The 16,951-nt window shown below is 32.0% G+C and overlaps 1 protein-coding gene across 1 annotated transcript; it reads right to left on the bottom strand.

Moving 5' to 3' along the window:
* Positions 1–250: 250 nt before the first annotated feature.
* LOC134710862 (uncharacterized GMC-type oxidoreductase Mb1310-like) lies at positions 251–16,018 on the bottom strand. Its single transcript, XM_063571272.1, has 12 exons — positions 15,952–16,018; positions 15,098–15,232; positions 12,817–13,022; positions 11,397–11,586; positions 10,488–10,616; positions 9,722–9,843; positions 8,968–9,135; positions 8,098–8,248; positions 6,879–7,036; positions 5,042–5,216; positions 2,287–2,512; positions 251–515 (listed from the first exon to the last, which is right to left on the bottom strand). Exons 1-12 carry the CDS (start codon positions 16,016–16,018, stop codon positions 260–262), a joined length of 1,983 nt encoding a protein of 660 aa, XP_063427342.1. The 3' UTR covers positions 251–259.
* Between the last annotated feature and the right edge of the window lie 933 nt (positions 16,019–16,951).

Below are 16,951 nucleotides of genomic sequence, written 5' to 3'. Positions count from 1 at the left end.
ATTGACACAATAGGGGTACATTAGTTATCAATGTGTCACAATTGATTTCGCCAGTTTTAACAATCGAAAATAAAAAGTTCACCTCCCCCATTACCTCATTTGAAACAAAACAACAAGGAAACCAGGAGGCCAACATTGAATAGCAAATTCACTTGTATGTCATTGTTTCAATAGACCGGGTTTATGTCATTTACCTAAATAATTGGAGTTTGTATATGTCATTGTAAAATATATTTGTTTTCCCCTAAAATACATCTTATCATATTAAGTTCGTTGACAATAGCTTTTGTATTAGTTGGGATGACCATGCAGATATATTGGAAGTTTCAATGTCTTCAAGTTGAGTGAAAAACTTTGTATTTAGTTTGTTTCGTATGTCCAACACCGTATCTTTCCCCCTGATAAGATCTGCAGCTTTCTCGGCTATCATTATTGTTGGGGTATTGGTCTCTCCAGATATCAAATTTCTCATCACAGATGCATCAACAACTCGTAATCCTTGTATACCCTTAACCCTATAATAAAGAAAACAAATAGTCATAGGCCATACCGGTAAAATAATAGCAGATGTTCTATATCTGAAAGATGAAGATTTTGCAAGTTTTTTTTTTTATTATTGACATGTCTAAAGCTTTTAATTATTGTACAATCCTTTCAACAAAATGTTACTAAATAGATGTGAATAACATCATTATTACAGAATATTCGTATCTCACGGTCTTTCTGAATTGTTTTAATGGTCTATGTTCATGATATTGCAGCCGTGCTTCCGCACATTTTCATTTGATAAAATATTGAAACATAAAACTTTTCTACGGAAGTGTATTAACGCCACACAACTTTTTTTTTAAATATTTCTTCCTATGTGCGAAATCACGCAAACCTTTTATGTGGCGCTAATATGCTTCCGTACTTTTCCTTCCTCAGAATCAAAGTTTTAAAAATTTATCATTAAACCTGTTGAATAAATGCTTTATCGTCCAGCGTGAAATAACCATTCATCTGGCCTGATTTAGTACTTCAAAGGAATTTTCCATCGGAATTTTTGATTTGACGGCGGCCGTCGGCAAACCATAACAAAACCTACTGTCATTTCATTATTTGACTTTATTAGTCATTGTACTACTTCAAATGTGTATTACATAATCAGTAGAATAAATCAACGAAGAGCACAATAATGAAAATTCGTATGTTTTGGTTTTCGAGGGAAGAAACACTGGCGATTGGTTGTAAATTCCTTAGATGTGTCCGTTGTAATTCTTTTGTTTACTTGTTGTTTTGCATTATCATATTATCAATAGATATATATATCTGTCCTTAATGTTCTTGCGTTAATTTTTACTGTATTTCTGTCACGTAATGAAGTCATTTTAGCGGTGTGTCGTAACTACAAAAAACTTCCCTTTTCACCACGAATGTGACCTACAGAATAAGACTATTTACCGGATTCGTAATAACATGAGCAACACGACGGGTGTCACATTTAGAGCAGGATCTGATAGTAGCTTAATCTTTAGTTTTCTATGTTGTGTTTTTGTGTTCTAGTATCATTTGTCTATAAGCCTTTTTTTTAGCAATGGCGATGTCAGTTTGTTTCCGATTTATGAGTTTGACTGTCCCTCTGGTATCATTCGATCCTTTTTTTTTTAACATTCCCACATTATCGGGACGTTTGTCTAGTCATAAAACCAGGTTCAATACACAATTGTTTCTCAAAATGCCATATACCAAGTCAGTATAATGGCAGACCAATAATTCCGTTTCTATGTTTGTAGGTGTATGTTTTTGTTGCAGTTCAGTGTTTTTGTTGTTCTGTTGTTAACTTTGTATAGTTGATGTTTTTATCTCAATTAAAGATTGAATCTGGGATTTGTTTTCGCTTAATCGATATATGACTATTAAACTGCGGTAAACCACTGTTGTCTCTATCTATATACATTGTTGTTAATATTAAATAACGCCACGAAGAGTTGTCAGATAATCTTCAAATTCGAAGGAAGATTTTTACCCATCAATACCTTTTATGAGTTACATTATTAAAAATTCTTCAATGAGGTCAAATTTTTATATAGAGAATAATTTCACATATACTAAGTAATCGATGCCAGGACAGAGACTGATCAATGATGATGATATTGATAAACAAAAGACGAAACGCGCGTCTGGCGTAACAAATAATAAGCTTAATCTGGTATGTTGATGAATTGTTTCCATGCGTTCATACAAAATTCATTATTCTAAAGGTCAAAATGACACGAACAATTGTGGAATTAAAAGCCCGTTTACCTCAGTAATGAATCCACTACCGATGACTCATCGTTTATGTCACCCATTCTGCAAGTTCCTACTGGGTGAAATGCCGTTGTAGCAAATGAGCGAACATAACATGCCCAATATGAATCACTGTCGAATGGTATGTCATCGCAAAGTCCAGGATAATCCCGTCTTATCAACTCTGCGCCAATACTTTGCATAGGTTCAGTTAGCACAAGAGTCTGTATTAATCTGACACCTTATGAAAAAAGAATGTTTCATTACAATGAAAACTTATTGTTTTAGATGACCCAATCTTTTTTCTTGTGATCTTGATTAGTTTTAAATTATAAATTTCATACAATAAGTCAGTATGTATTCTTAAGGATACTTGTAAATGAAACACGATAAGGTTTTTGCGTGATCCCCCTGGAGGGTTCACACTTATATATAATTGGTGAATTTTGGATGTGTCTTTTTGCCACTCAATTCTCTCGGCCGGAAGTCAGAATTTAATTCCCGGAACGTCTTGAAAGTCTTCAAACATTTATACAGGTAGTGATCTACGTCATTTACACAGTCCTTTTATGACTAGGATACCACGTGACATTGCACCATCAAAGTAAATTGGAAAGTTAAAATAAAGATTAAGTTGCGGTCAATACATCGTTCAAATATTAGTACTTATTTGCCTTTTAAAAAAACATATGTGTTTTAATCATGTAAATATTTATAAGCGCTTTGGTGTGAACGTTTCTAAACAAGTGTAATGACAACGCAATTATATTTGTTTGAAATGACCCCTGAACAATGTGTGTATCTAGGTCAAATCATGGAAGTATTATATTGTCAAATATATTACTTCCATGGTCAAATATGACGTGGTAGTACATGCATTATCACGGTAACATGAAAACTAATTATGTCTGAAGATTTAACCACGTGATATTGTCTATTTTTCATCATAGACTTAGGAGAGCACAATCTGGTTTAAATATTTATATTAGATTGGAAAACAGAAAGATAATATTATTATCAAATGTATTCAATCTAAATAATTTGATAGAAATCTATACAAAATATATTATGCGTTTTATGTTTCTGTATGATTACCGGTATCAGTGCGTATGCTTTCTATTTACTATTTCGTGTGCTTAAGTACCGCATGCATGCAATAAATATTAATTTCACTCGTGAAAGCGCATTTATGTTTTTAGTATCTAAATTCAGAACACGGCAGTAAGAGCTTGACATGTGACTTTCAAGCACGGTCATCATTACTAATGGTATTCTGACCTCTAGCTGTTTCTTTTTTTTTTAGTCACTGTTCTTTTATAAACTTTGACCTTTTTGAAAGGTTAAGGATTGCCAACTCAAGGACTATATTCCTTAACTTTATAATATATTTGGCCTTTTAACTTTTTTTATTCGAGTATCATTAATGTTTTTTGTAGACTTAACTCGCGTCTGGAGTATATCATTTTAATCCTGGTAACTATTTATATCTACATACCTTTTTATATAAATTGGTTATTTTGAGAGTATGTACAAGAGTTCATAAAACTTCTGAATTAATTATGCTTCGTCAAAACCAAAATTCCCAGTAGAGTATTTGAGTTGATTTAAATAAAATCAGGAAATACTTAAAAAATTGAGATGTTTTATGAGACTGAAACAAGTCTCTTTATAAGAGGTCCCAATCAATTGCATGACACAGGTTTCACTGCACATGAAAATTGGCCTCTGAATTTATCTTTACAACATCTACCATGAGTACAGACAGTTTCAGTAACGAGTTGAGAATATGAAGGCATCCTTGCAGGAAACAAAACATAAATATATAATAGATAGAATGAATGCATCCGTAATTCCAGATTATAACGCAAACTGAGTGCATAAATTAATAATGCGATCGGTTTGTGCAATTTGCATACGTCATCTGTTTTGTAGAAATTGGGATTTGCAAAAGGGTTATCATTGGAAAAATTATGTACATTCCCAAGTAGTGAATAATATAGTCGAGCTTAAAATGCATATTCAAAGAGTTGCTATAAATATACACTTTTAACTGACTTCTTCTATTCACAGTCGATTATTTCAATTCAAAAGCAAACACAAATTCAGCAACAATCCTTTGGTGCCTCGGAAGTCAGCGGTTTTAGGTTCACATATTGCTTTTCTTTTTTCTAATATAATGTTATATTGTAATAAATCTTAATGTAAATTTTAGTAAATAATAAATGTATGACAATTCCATCTGCCGTTGAAGATATGGAAAGAAAAATTACCTAATAGGGACCTCATTAGTCGAAGAACCAATGGTAACAGGAACGAGACTCGAGATAGAATGTTATTGTTTTGTAAATAAGCATAATAAATTTTAACACGCATTTCAATAAGTGTAAGATAATAAACATAACTAAATAGACAGTAACCATAAGCATACCAGCCAACTGTCACTATTTGCGGGGGATTTCCCCCATGGAGGCTTCCAAATTGAAATTTTGAAAGAGCAATTATGTCCACAAATTTCAACAAAACATTTAATTTTACATAGACTTTAGGCTTATCAAAATATGAAGAAGCCAAAAAAACAACATTAAAATGTATTTGAAGGTCCCCTTGAAGGGTTTTTAGGACTATGACATCCATCTTGCACGCAAAACCCCGATGGACATTTTGAAAAGTTGGCAGGTATGTATTAGAGAAATACTTTTTATTGTACACACATTTTTTTTCAATATATGTTTACAGGACAAATATGATGTATACGAAACAATGTAATTACCTCTGATAAAACCAGCTATATCATCTGGATGTGAAAGGTACTTTGGATCTATCAATGGATGCTCAAATGGATCTGTGCTGTTCAGACGTACCGTTCCTCTACTTTTTGGATGCAAATAACTTGGCATGATACTAATCCCTTCTGATGTAGCATTCGAAACCATGTGATCAAGCACCTAGTAGAAGTACAAATATATCATACAAAATATTATAACTGACGTACATTGTTCATCCACCCTTAGAATATATAGGATTTAGATGGTTTATTGTGTTTTCGGATTGTTAACTTACAAAATTCATAAATACCAAGAAGAACTTAGTTTACTCTCTCATTGGCACTCTGTTAGATGTCTAAAAGAATGGAATAAGTCGTTTTGGAGTGATTTCATTATGTGAAAGAAGAATTAGTTACGTACAGACCATGTCGACTTCGCCAAATCTATCTGATTTTGTACATTCAAAAATGTAGTGTTTATCGCAGAGTTTTGATAGTTTCAGAAGATCATTTATACTACAAGTTCCAAATGAAAAAAAAATGTCCTGGAATATTATTTCCAAGTGAATATATAATACAGTATATCTTCATAAAGGAATAATTGATATAGAATATGTGTTCCAACAGAAAAGATACTATGACATTGTTTAAAACAACGTTTCCAGTGGAACTTCGGTTAAGCGGAACAAATATATATTGACAGCTACATGTATATTGTATGGAAGAATGCAGCGTTCGTAAAACAAGAAACTAATAAAACGGATTTCTTTATCAAAGGAATATGCCTGTTAATTTTTTAATTGACTAGTAAATATATTCTTATTCTCCTTTTAACGTATACTAATCAGTTGTATATCTTTTACTATTTTGTTACTGTTTTAGTTGATATTATTTCTGGTAAATGGGAGATAAACCAAAAGTTTAACCAAGTTCTATTGTTATATTCAAATGCTTTTTTCATCAGATATTTTCGTTAGGAAATTATTGTTAAGTAGAAATTATGTGTTTGTTTTGAATATTTTTAGACACGACATCATAACTTGGTAATAAAATGCTGTTTATATGTGTAGGACTCTAAAGAGCATTTTGGGACGCTAAAGTACGATAGTCACGCTAAAGTGCGATGGTCTTCGCTAAAGTCCGATGGTTCGCGAAAGTAAAGACGTAAAAATGTAGTTAGATTGTGACGTTGGCAATCGTTTATACAAACCAAAACATAATGTACATGCTGGAAGATAGATTACTTGAACATTTGATTGACAAATTTCAAAACATTTTTTAAACAGGAGTGGCCATGACGTAATTTCGAACCTAGCCGGGCTTTGTTGGCTGAAACGAATGTTTTTATTTTCGGGTGCTGGAAGAAGGATGTGTCTTGCAGTTGACCTAATTACTATATAGATACAAAATAGTATACGCATAGTTATCCTGTATCCTGCTTCTATTGGAAACTAACAGAAACATTTAAATATTGTTTGCGTTGTAGTCTACCTAAGGGTCTCGATTTTATTGAAAATTAACTTCGGTGAAATAAATTATTTGTAACTTACAGTGACGACCATAAAGAGGGGGTCACATTAGTGATAGACTACATGTGTTCGGCAAGCTAAACCAATTATCAAAATACTTAATACGGCCGAACTGTGAAAAACATTACATGCCATTAAGAATATAACAGTGAGATTATATGAGATATTGAAAGCTTTATATTTAGTTGTCTTTGTATTCTAAGTGTTTGACTGTGACGTTGATTTTTCATTTTTTATGACTTCAAATTGCAAATCGTCAATAGATTTGTTTTCAGCCTACCTCATATGAATGTGTAACTCAATCCTATAATTACCTTGTCTTTTAAATTTTGCTTCCATCCACTTTGTAAAGTTTCAGCATCAGTTGCAATGTTTGAGAAATATATCTCTGTATCGGGGGAACCACTCATAACATCCTCTTGCTCAAGATTAGCAAATAAAACAGCGTTGATGCCTGTTTCTGTATACACACCTAAAACGAACACACACCATATTTTAAGTACATTGGACTTACACACATTAACATTCATGTTTTATTTAGGGAAACCAAAGGTAATATGCAGGTAAATCGTTTCAGGGAATGGGGTGAATTGTTCATCTGTTTTTATCAAAATGAAATTCAAATTAAAATAAGAAAACTTTTTTTTATAGCCTCTGAGATCCGTTCATTTTTTTGGTTGGGTTTGTTTTGTCCATTTTTTGTGTTTTCTCTGCTGTATTTGAAGCCCGATGTTTGTGTTTTCGATAGTTTTGCGATGGGTTTGTCAGTCTGTCATCATATGAGTTTGAATATCACATTGGTATCTTCAGTCTATCTTTTTTAAGCTTGATCAGTAAGCATTAAGTTTAACTAAAAATGCAGATTGTATGATTGTGTTCCTAAAATAGAACCTTTTATCCTGAAGAAATCGGTATAAATTGAAAATAAAAATGAAAAGTTTTAAAGAAAATAGAATTAAGCAAACATATTCTTCTTTTGTTAAAATATGAGTGACAACTAGAACCTAAACAATCACAGTTGCATTCCTGTATCGACATTGAATGACCTCCAATGGGATTTAAATTCAAAACCTTGTGTTCTGATATTTTACAATACAAAATGACAAAGACCAATAAACTGCCTTAAACCACATTCAAACACAACTTGTTAAGAAAATGGTATATTATGAAAATTATAAAAATGGGAAAAAAAATAATCATAAGTGGAATATAAACAGACAGCAACATGGCGAAATATATTTACGAAAAGACAAAGAGGTTCAAAATACAACATACAGAAAACTAGACAGAGTGATTGAGCAACATGAACCTCACCAAACTTAATTGAATGCATGTAGTTTGGAAGGATCAGAAGTTCTTGTTCCACTTGAGTGTTATCCGGAAAATGCAATGTAATAGATGTATACAGAGGTTAATAACAAATTCAAGTTTTTGTCAGTTGTTTTCTTACGATCAATGATAAATTTCAACCCATGAACTACGGTTGTAGGTAATTAACAACTGCAGTATGCTTTTGGTAAAGAATTTGTTTACCTTTTTTGTCTATTATATACTTAAGGAACTCTCCCGGATCTGATAGTTTGTGTGTATTTATGGTCCAATTTGCATTAACTCTGTAAGACATGAAAAACAGTAAATGATCCTGAAGATTATTTCCAACAGGCAGATCGGCATGAAACGGTATCTGAAATGAACACGATCTTTTTAGTCAGTTGAGAAACGTTAACTTGGTGCAATTAAAAGTATCTTTGAAACATTGAGGAAAATTAATACATAGAAAGACCTATAAGAGACATATGAAAAACTAATAATAAAACATGATATAGACAATAAAAGGAAAATTTTTCCACTTTTTGTACTAGTGAAATGAAACATATTAAGCACTAAAATAATTCTTCTCAAAGCTGAGGATTAAGGTAATTACATGTTTTCTTCTAACATGTTAGGTATCACCAATTCGTAAAGTGAATAATTTAGTTCAGTATAAAAATATAAGGCTTATTTTGGTCAATTTAACATTTTAAACCTTCATTTCACACTAAACATGAAACAGCTGATATATGTGTGTGGCTGGATTAAATACGAATTTCAATTTACAAGAATAATGTATCAAGAGTGAATTATGTATTTGTTTTATATTTCAAAGACGTAAATTATCGTTTACACAAGACTTTGGATACTAAATTATAAGTTCATTGGATTTTGTATTCCTTGTTATTCCATTCAATACTGAACATTTTTTTTTGTCTATAAAAATATGATTATCACTTTCCAATTATTCGAATATATGTGTTGAAGCTGTGCAAAATTACTCTTCCGTCCTACAGATTATTACATTCTGATTTTGTGAAAGAACAAATGCGAAAATATTTCACAGCTTCCAAAAATTACAAATATGTTTACTTTAAACTTTTCAAGATGTTCTTTGGGTCCAATACCAGACAGCATCAAGATTTGGGGAGATCTTACAACCCCTGCTGACACAATGACTTCTTTTCGCGCCATTATCAACATCCGACGACTATGTTTCATGTATTCAACCCCAACAGCTTTTCCTTCATGAATGACGACCTTCATAAAACATAAAAATGTATAGTTGACTCTCGTATTTTCATCTCCTGTAAACTGTTTTTTTTTTAAAGTATGAATTATATTAATACGAATCGAAGGTCGGAAGTAATGGTTGTCATTGGAAAAAAGACTTGTGTTTTTTGCGGTTGTTATTTGTCATAGGGTCGTATTTCGTTTTCTGCCATGGTGTTGTCAGTTTGCCTTTGTCTTTGACTAATAAGTTTGACATATTTGTTTTTCGTTCATTTTTTACATAAATAAGGCCGTTAGTTTTCTCGTTTGAATTGTTTAACATTGTCTTATTGGGGCCTTTTATAGCTGACTATGCGCTATGGGCTTTGCTCATTGCTGAAGGCCGTACGGTGACCTATAGTTGTTAATGGTGTTGTCATTTTGGTCTTTTGTGAATAGTTGACTCATTGGCAATCATACCACATCTTCTTTTTTATATATTGATTGACTCTTTTGTGTCTTTAACCTCTAAATGGACTATATAATATAATAACTTATTTCAATAGGGTATAAAGGTGCATTAATGCCAAAGCAGCTCACAATTAATGCACTAAGGCTCATATACTATATGTACCTTTGTAACATGACTTTGTAGACTGACTTGAAGATTTGATCTTCCCAATACTGGCCTGAGGTAACATTTAGCAGTACTGCATCTTTCTGAATTTTTAATATCATTTTGAACTGGACAGTGTCCTGAATTGAAATTAAAGAATTTGGACAATTATATAATCTTTAACGAGACAAAAATAAAGTACGTAAACTGCCATAGCATGTATTAGAATAGTCGTTACAAGGAAACACGGGCAGTGAAGTAAATATTCTCAATTTTCATTGCATGTTTGGGGAAAACGTTCTGAAATGAATGATTTCCGACCACCTTTGGCGTCATCCGTTTCGTTTCGTGTAGCTTTTTTAACCTTTGCGTAAACCCTTAACTGGATATCAATTGTGTAGTCATTTTTCTAAATCTCCTGTTTACAAAACATAGAATTTAAAAAAAAACCTTAGGATTTTCTTATCCCAGGAATAGATCACCTTAGCCGTATTTGGCACAACGTTTTTGAATTTTGAATCCTCAATGCTCTTCGACTTTGTTCTTGTTTGTCTTTCTAACTATTTTGATCTGAGTGTCACTGATGAGTCTTATATAGACAAAACGCGTATCTGGCATATCAAATTATAAGCCTGGTACCTTTGATAACTAATTAAGATTGTGTGATAAAATTCTTCTATGCATTTACTTTAATCATCCAAAAACTAACTAACTCATGAAATAAATAAATTGGCATTGGTCTCCATGAGAATACTCGGTGAATTCCGTTTTATCATTGACTTACCTATCATGTCAGGACTATTGCAGTCATGGGTCTGGAAACCAAGTTCACCTGCCGCGTTTTTGAAAATCTCAGTCGCTGGATTGCCAGGCTCGATGGAAACTGTCATTGGACCACCAACAGATCGATACACTAGTACAAAATGAAAGATTCCTCACCTTAGATATATATTTTTGTATCAATAGTTAAAAAAATGTTGCAAAATAAACATTGTTAGATTCATTCACACGGTTTAGTCATTCAAGATCTAGACTACTAAAAAGCAAATTGATAGTTACATGTGTGTACGTGTCACTGTCTTCATCAATGAACAGAGGGATAAATACATGCGAAAAACTTCTTCGAGACGAATGAAATCAAACGAGTGACCTATAGATTTTGTTATAAGTGAGTCGGTTTAAGATTTTAATACAACCTTATATAATAACTCGTTTAAGTGTCTGAAATGAAGTTTGGTGACTTTCGATTACGATTTCATAGCAACACATTTGTATTCATATCTTAATTTACATCAAAACAAAATCAGGGTTAACAATTATATTAATTCCAGAATCTTTAAAACATAACATAGACTCAATAATTTCTAATCTGAGACAACGCGACAATTCATTATTATGATTAATTCCATTACATGATAAGGCTAAATAATTTTTTTTCGTATCACATCTTTTTTGTCCTCCCTGTATTTGACAGTGGTGTAACAGTACAACATAAAAACGAACTGTAGAAATCCGTTGAAAAAGGTTTAACTTATCAGATAAATTAAAAAAAATATACAAGTGGACGTAGACGGGTACATGTACATCCCAACAACAAAAAAAGACACAAGGTACAGATCTGAGAGTTATCGCTGTTAGTTACTGACAACTAGTTGAAATAGCTATGTTAATTTTAAAATAATTATTTTTGTACCTTCCTTTTTAAGTTCAGGTATCTGTACATCTTCCGATTTCATGAAGTAAGGAAGAACATCCCTATAACTCCAACCTGTACAACCTTCTGCTTCCCATCTATCGTAGTCTGACGGACTTCCACGGACATGTGTCATGTGATGTAGAATGCTTGTTCCTCCGAGGGCTTTACCAGCCGGCCAATAGTTCCGCTTTAATAAGAATACAGTGACAATGTTCACAAACATTGAAAACATTGCATGAGTATCGAAATTGTCATTAGTAGGGTCTACAACGTATCTTCGAATAAAACATCCCAAAAATCTTATACATTTCAAAATTGCCATGTTTAGTCATGAAAATTGTGGCAAATCAGGCAAAAAAAACTTTAATATTTCTAATGTAAAACAGAGTGATATGAACGTTGAGCTCAAAATCATTGTTTCTAGAATAACTTTCATCTAGTATACTCGGTAACCATACACATAAATTGATGATCACACCTTGTTATAACATATATTTACAAACTATAAACATTAAAAAGCGCTACATTTATGCAAACGTACATTTTTGAATAATATACAGCGACTATCATGAAAAAGAACATTCAAAGTATATCGTCATGTATAAAACGCAGTATACATGGAGATGATATCTGTATGGGAATCATCTATTATAGACCATTCATTGTATAGTACTTATATCCTATCGATTTGAGACGGCATTGACGGGAAATATTACCTGTTTAAAATTCAAGAAATTGTAACAGTTGACCGGTAAACTGCTATTTGTCTGTGCGTTTTATAAGGACATGGTTATCGCTGCCGTGAATTTTAATGTAAGAAGTCGCCTGAACTTGTAGAATCATATCAACGAAAGTGTAGATAATTGGATGAGAAGAATAAAACTGTTCATTGTATTGACTATGAAAAGTATCTAGCTCATTGTCTCACAGATAATAATAAAGTCCATCTTCCAGTTGTTAGTTTTTTTTGTTATTATAGTATATAAATTTGTTCAAATAAATTTCATTTTATTTAAACAATATCAAGTATTATTTATAAAAGTTAAAGATTTATTTTTTATACATCTTTGTATAAATCCGCGCAAATGTAGCATCTTTTCTACAGGTAAATTTTGCGCAAACGTGGATTTTTTTCGTGCAAATGTAGGACCAATCCGCGCAAACGTAACGCGTCGGCGGTAATGGATACAAAATATAAAAAAAGAAAATATAAAGGGCATTACAAGAAAATCATATACCGTTAAAAAAGAAAATAATGTACATAACATGAAGATTCGTTGTATTTCTATATTTTGTGGTTTCAACTAATTGGTATACTGTTGATTTTAATGGCTTATAATTTACATATACTAGTAATACCTATAATAATTCAGAATAGTTCTTAACCTTGATTAATATGTGTAATTATATAATTTACCCTTCCATCTAGAGCATATCCTGCACTCTCTTGTTTGACAGTGAAGTATTGCCAGTCTTGCTCTGAGAATTGAAGGTGTGTCGACATCAGTGGTATATCAACATATTTATTTTCCAAGTCTGAACCTCCGGCCTCTAATACTAATACTGTAACTGGATCCTCACTCAACCTCGTTGCGAGAACTGACCCTGCTGTGCCACCGCCAACTGAATGATACATATGTACAATAAATTTTGATATTTTATGTAAAATCTATAGAACCATTTTCAGAACTAGTTTTTTTTTTATTAAGCTTCACCTTTGGAGTCATCTTCAATTAAAAAGCAGATGCACGTAGATGTGGTGCTTGATTTCCATTCATAAAAATGTTGTTGAAGTAAAATACAGAAGAAAGAAGTGTTACCTGTTTATCATAACCTTTTTGCACTTTAAAGAACCAAATGCGCTCTTATATTTTGATCTGAGCGCCACTAATGAGTCTTATGTAGACGAAACGCGCGTCTGGCGTAAAAATTATAATCCTAGTTCTTTTGATAACTATTTACACCACTGGGTCGATACCACTGTTGGTGGACGTTTCGTCCCAGAGGGTATCACCAGCCCAGTAGTCAGGACTTCGGTGTTGACATGAATATCAATTATATGGCCATTTTCATAAATTTTCTGTATACTAAACTTTGAATTTTAAAAAAAACTATACTTTTCTGACCCCAGGAGTAGATTACCTTAGCCATATTTGGCACAACTTTTAGGAATTTTGGATACTCAATGCTTTTTTTATTTGCCTATTTAACTATTTTGATCTGAGCGTCACTGATGAGTCTTATGTAGACGAAACGCGCGTCTGGCGTATAAAATTATAATCCTGATACTTTTGATAACTATTATATGAACTGAACGTTATGTCATTTCTGTTTAAGAACAAGCTAGGCAAACATATTGCTTCGAATTGAAGTGGGATTTTGATTTATTGAAACGTTCAAAGATAAAATGGTTTTGCTCGTTTGAATTGTGAGTCAGCTTTAAAAGGCCCTGAACTGACAAATGTAAAACAATTCAAACGAGAAAACTAACAGCTAAATTATTGTACAAAGAAATTAACGATAACAAATTTGTTACTTAGCAACAAATGACAGCAACTGAATTACAGGCTCCTAACTTTGGACAATCAGAAACCAATCTCTTTTTTGACACTGCGAATATTACACAACTATATAAATATATAACACTTAAATCGCAATTGGCACGTTAACAAATTGCTATACATACATCTGTATATTAAACATAAACTCACTTCGCTATACGAACAAGCATCATCAGGCGTGAAGGGGATATTATGGGGGAGCTAATTTATCAACATTTCTAGCTTATATCAACATTTCATCGTGCAAGTTTTATTTGATACTGCGTTCATTTTAGCAATACTTTATTAATATTACTTTAGCACCCACATAAGTTTATTTCCAAACTTCTCCACGCCTATATGTTAACACGACTAAGTCGCAGCTGTCAGTAAAATGTTTCTAAAGTAAGTTAAATATCAATATTCATGTTACTTTAAATACCAATTTGTATTATTCATTTGTCTTTCGACCGTAAGAAAATCTATACATATGTAAGAATCAATATTGAAATTAGACTTTGTTATTGAGGATAAAATCTTATTGTGAGTGGAATCATTAAATTCATATTGGCCTTTAGTAAAAAACCAAACGTTCTCCCTTATATTGGACAGTGTTGTAACACAGTGCAACATAAAAACATAAAACATACATTTTTTTTTAATAGAAAACAATTTAATCAGTTGATCCTCTTATTTTACAAAAAAAAAAGAATGATTGCAACTTTACAAAATATTCACTGTTAAAAGTACCTTTCTTTTTATTAACGCGATGAAGTGTTAATATATATATGTATATATATATCAACTATATAGCTGTTCCCATCAGAAACCCGACCATATATTTATACGAGAGAGAGGAAATAAAATTGTACATTTTGGATTCACTAGTTTGACGGGGCTCTATTGTCATGCGGAATAATTTTTAGCCATAACAAACATAAATCAACGTTTGAAATTTACGAATGAGATAATTTCAAGTTCTGCCGTAGCACATGATAAGCTTGGTATATATCATGATATGCTAAGAAGCTAAATTATGACTGTTTGATAAAGGATCCAAAAAGTGCGTTTTTCGAATTATACACGTCTACAACAGTATCATTGGTGAAGTGGACTAATTATATTACTTATAATGCATCTAGTTTAACGTGTTCTTACCAATGATATAATCATAGACACCAGTAAGCGGCTTTTCAAATATTGTGTCTACTTTGAATCTTTTGATATACCCAGTAAATACTAACTGCATGGCTAATATTAAGGCTGGCATCAAACCCATTTTGATATAAGGCTCTGAAAGAAAAACAAATAAATAAGGCAACAGTACTTTACCGCTGATCAATAGTCATAATTCGAATGGGCATACATTTTAATCCGGGTAACAAACTAAAACCTAGAAGACCTTGTTGGCTATAAGAGGAAAAAAAGGAACATCAGAAACACTGAACTGCAACAAAAGCAAACTCCAGCACACATTGAACCAGACTGTAGATAGCAGCTGCAATATTCCTGACTTGGAACAGGACATTTTATGAAAAATGGGGGTTTAACCTGTTATTTTGAATATGCAAACCTCCCGTTTATATGACAATGTAAAAAGTACCGGTAAAATAACAACACAACTTAACGTACAAACAAACGCAACAACACTCAGCATATATAAATAATATAATAGTACATAACGACAAAAAAAGTCATGTATACAGCAGAACGGTCACCTCCAATGAATTTTAGACAGCTAACTGGGCACCACGAATGAAAATATAAACTGCAAGTAACATGAATGGATCGCCGTAACAAAAAGTGACGCATTTAGTGTGTCATTTTTTTATTATCTCAGGTAAATTTCTGAAAATGATTTAGATTTGCATGTTAAAACGTATGCTTTAAATATAAAAAAATAAATGAGGAAGTTTGCTAATGATACAACTAGTCATCAAAGTTCAATGAAATAGATGTCTTTCTTTCGGATTAATGACATTATTTGATAAAGAAACAGAAGTTGCTGGTACCTTGATCTCCTAATACGCTGATAAAATCTTCCCCAGGGTAGTGACATAAAACAAATCTAGGAAGCATAGTTATAATGCTTCTATCTATTATAAGGCAACCTGAAATTGTTTACGCCCTCGTCACACAATCAATTGATCTAAAGGCATATTAAATATGTTGATGATTATTAATATATTGTTTTGTCTTATGGTATTCAGTTATTAAACACTATTCTCCTCTAAATATTAATCTTAAAATATATCGTTACAAAGTCCTCCTGCTTTAATTACTCTTTTTTCTTTTTTGTAAATAAAGGATTGCTATAACGCATATGAAATGTAAATGACGGAAGTTAAACCCTACGATACTTGATGCTAAATTGTTTATCTAAAGTAAAGTACATACAAGTTGTCAATAATCTTACCAGTATCACTACTAGTTGCTTACATCCAGAACAAAGTATCACAAATATCAACCATTATTAAAACAAAGCATGAACGTTTACCACAGTTACATATTTTTTTTAACGAGACTTATACTTGATTAAATTTGGAATTTCTTCTCAAAATTTGAAAATGTTAACATGTAATCTCCTGCAATGTGTTTTGAACATTAATGGTTAATGTACGCATTAGTAAATTCTGGATTATTATAATGGTTTCATTTTCAATCAATATCTGATTACGGTTTATAGTATTTGCATATTTAATGTGTTCGTTGTTTTGAATAAAAAAAGATTGACGAAAATATTTGAATTTATCTACAAAGATAAAATTCTGTTGGCTCGAATGAAAATCAATCTCGCTTGTATATCCAATTTAAACTTGGGGTAATGGACCAATTTTTATTTAAGGAAAGTTGTAATTTAAAGATTAAGCCAGTTAAACAATTTTGGTGTAATAACTCATTTTCAATCGTGGCCAAATAAATTAAAAAATGTGTTGTTTCTTGTGATAAATTTAACTTAATATAATGGTTTAATGTAGGCATGACAACTAAAATTCGAAAGATTAGAAATAA

Source organism: Mytilus trossulus, chromosome 3 (genome assembly GCF_036588685.1).
Source record: "Mytilus trossulus isolate FHL-02 chromosome 3, PNRI_Mtr1.1.1.hap1, whole genome shotgun sequence".
In the NCBI taxonomy this organism is placed as follows: domain Eukaryota; kingdom Metazoa; phylum Mollusca; class Bivalvia; order Mytilida; family Mytilidae; genus Mytilus; species Mytilus trossulus.
This window is presented reverse-complemented; position numbering and strand designations above follow the sequence as displayed.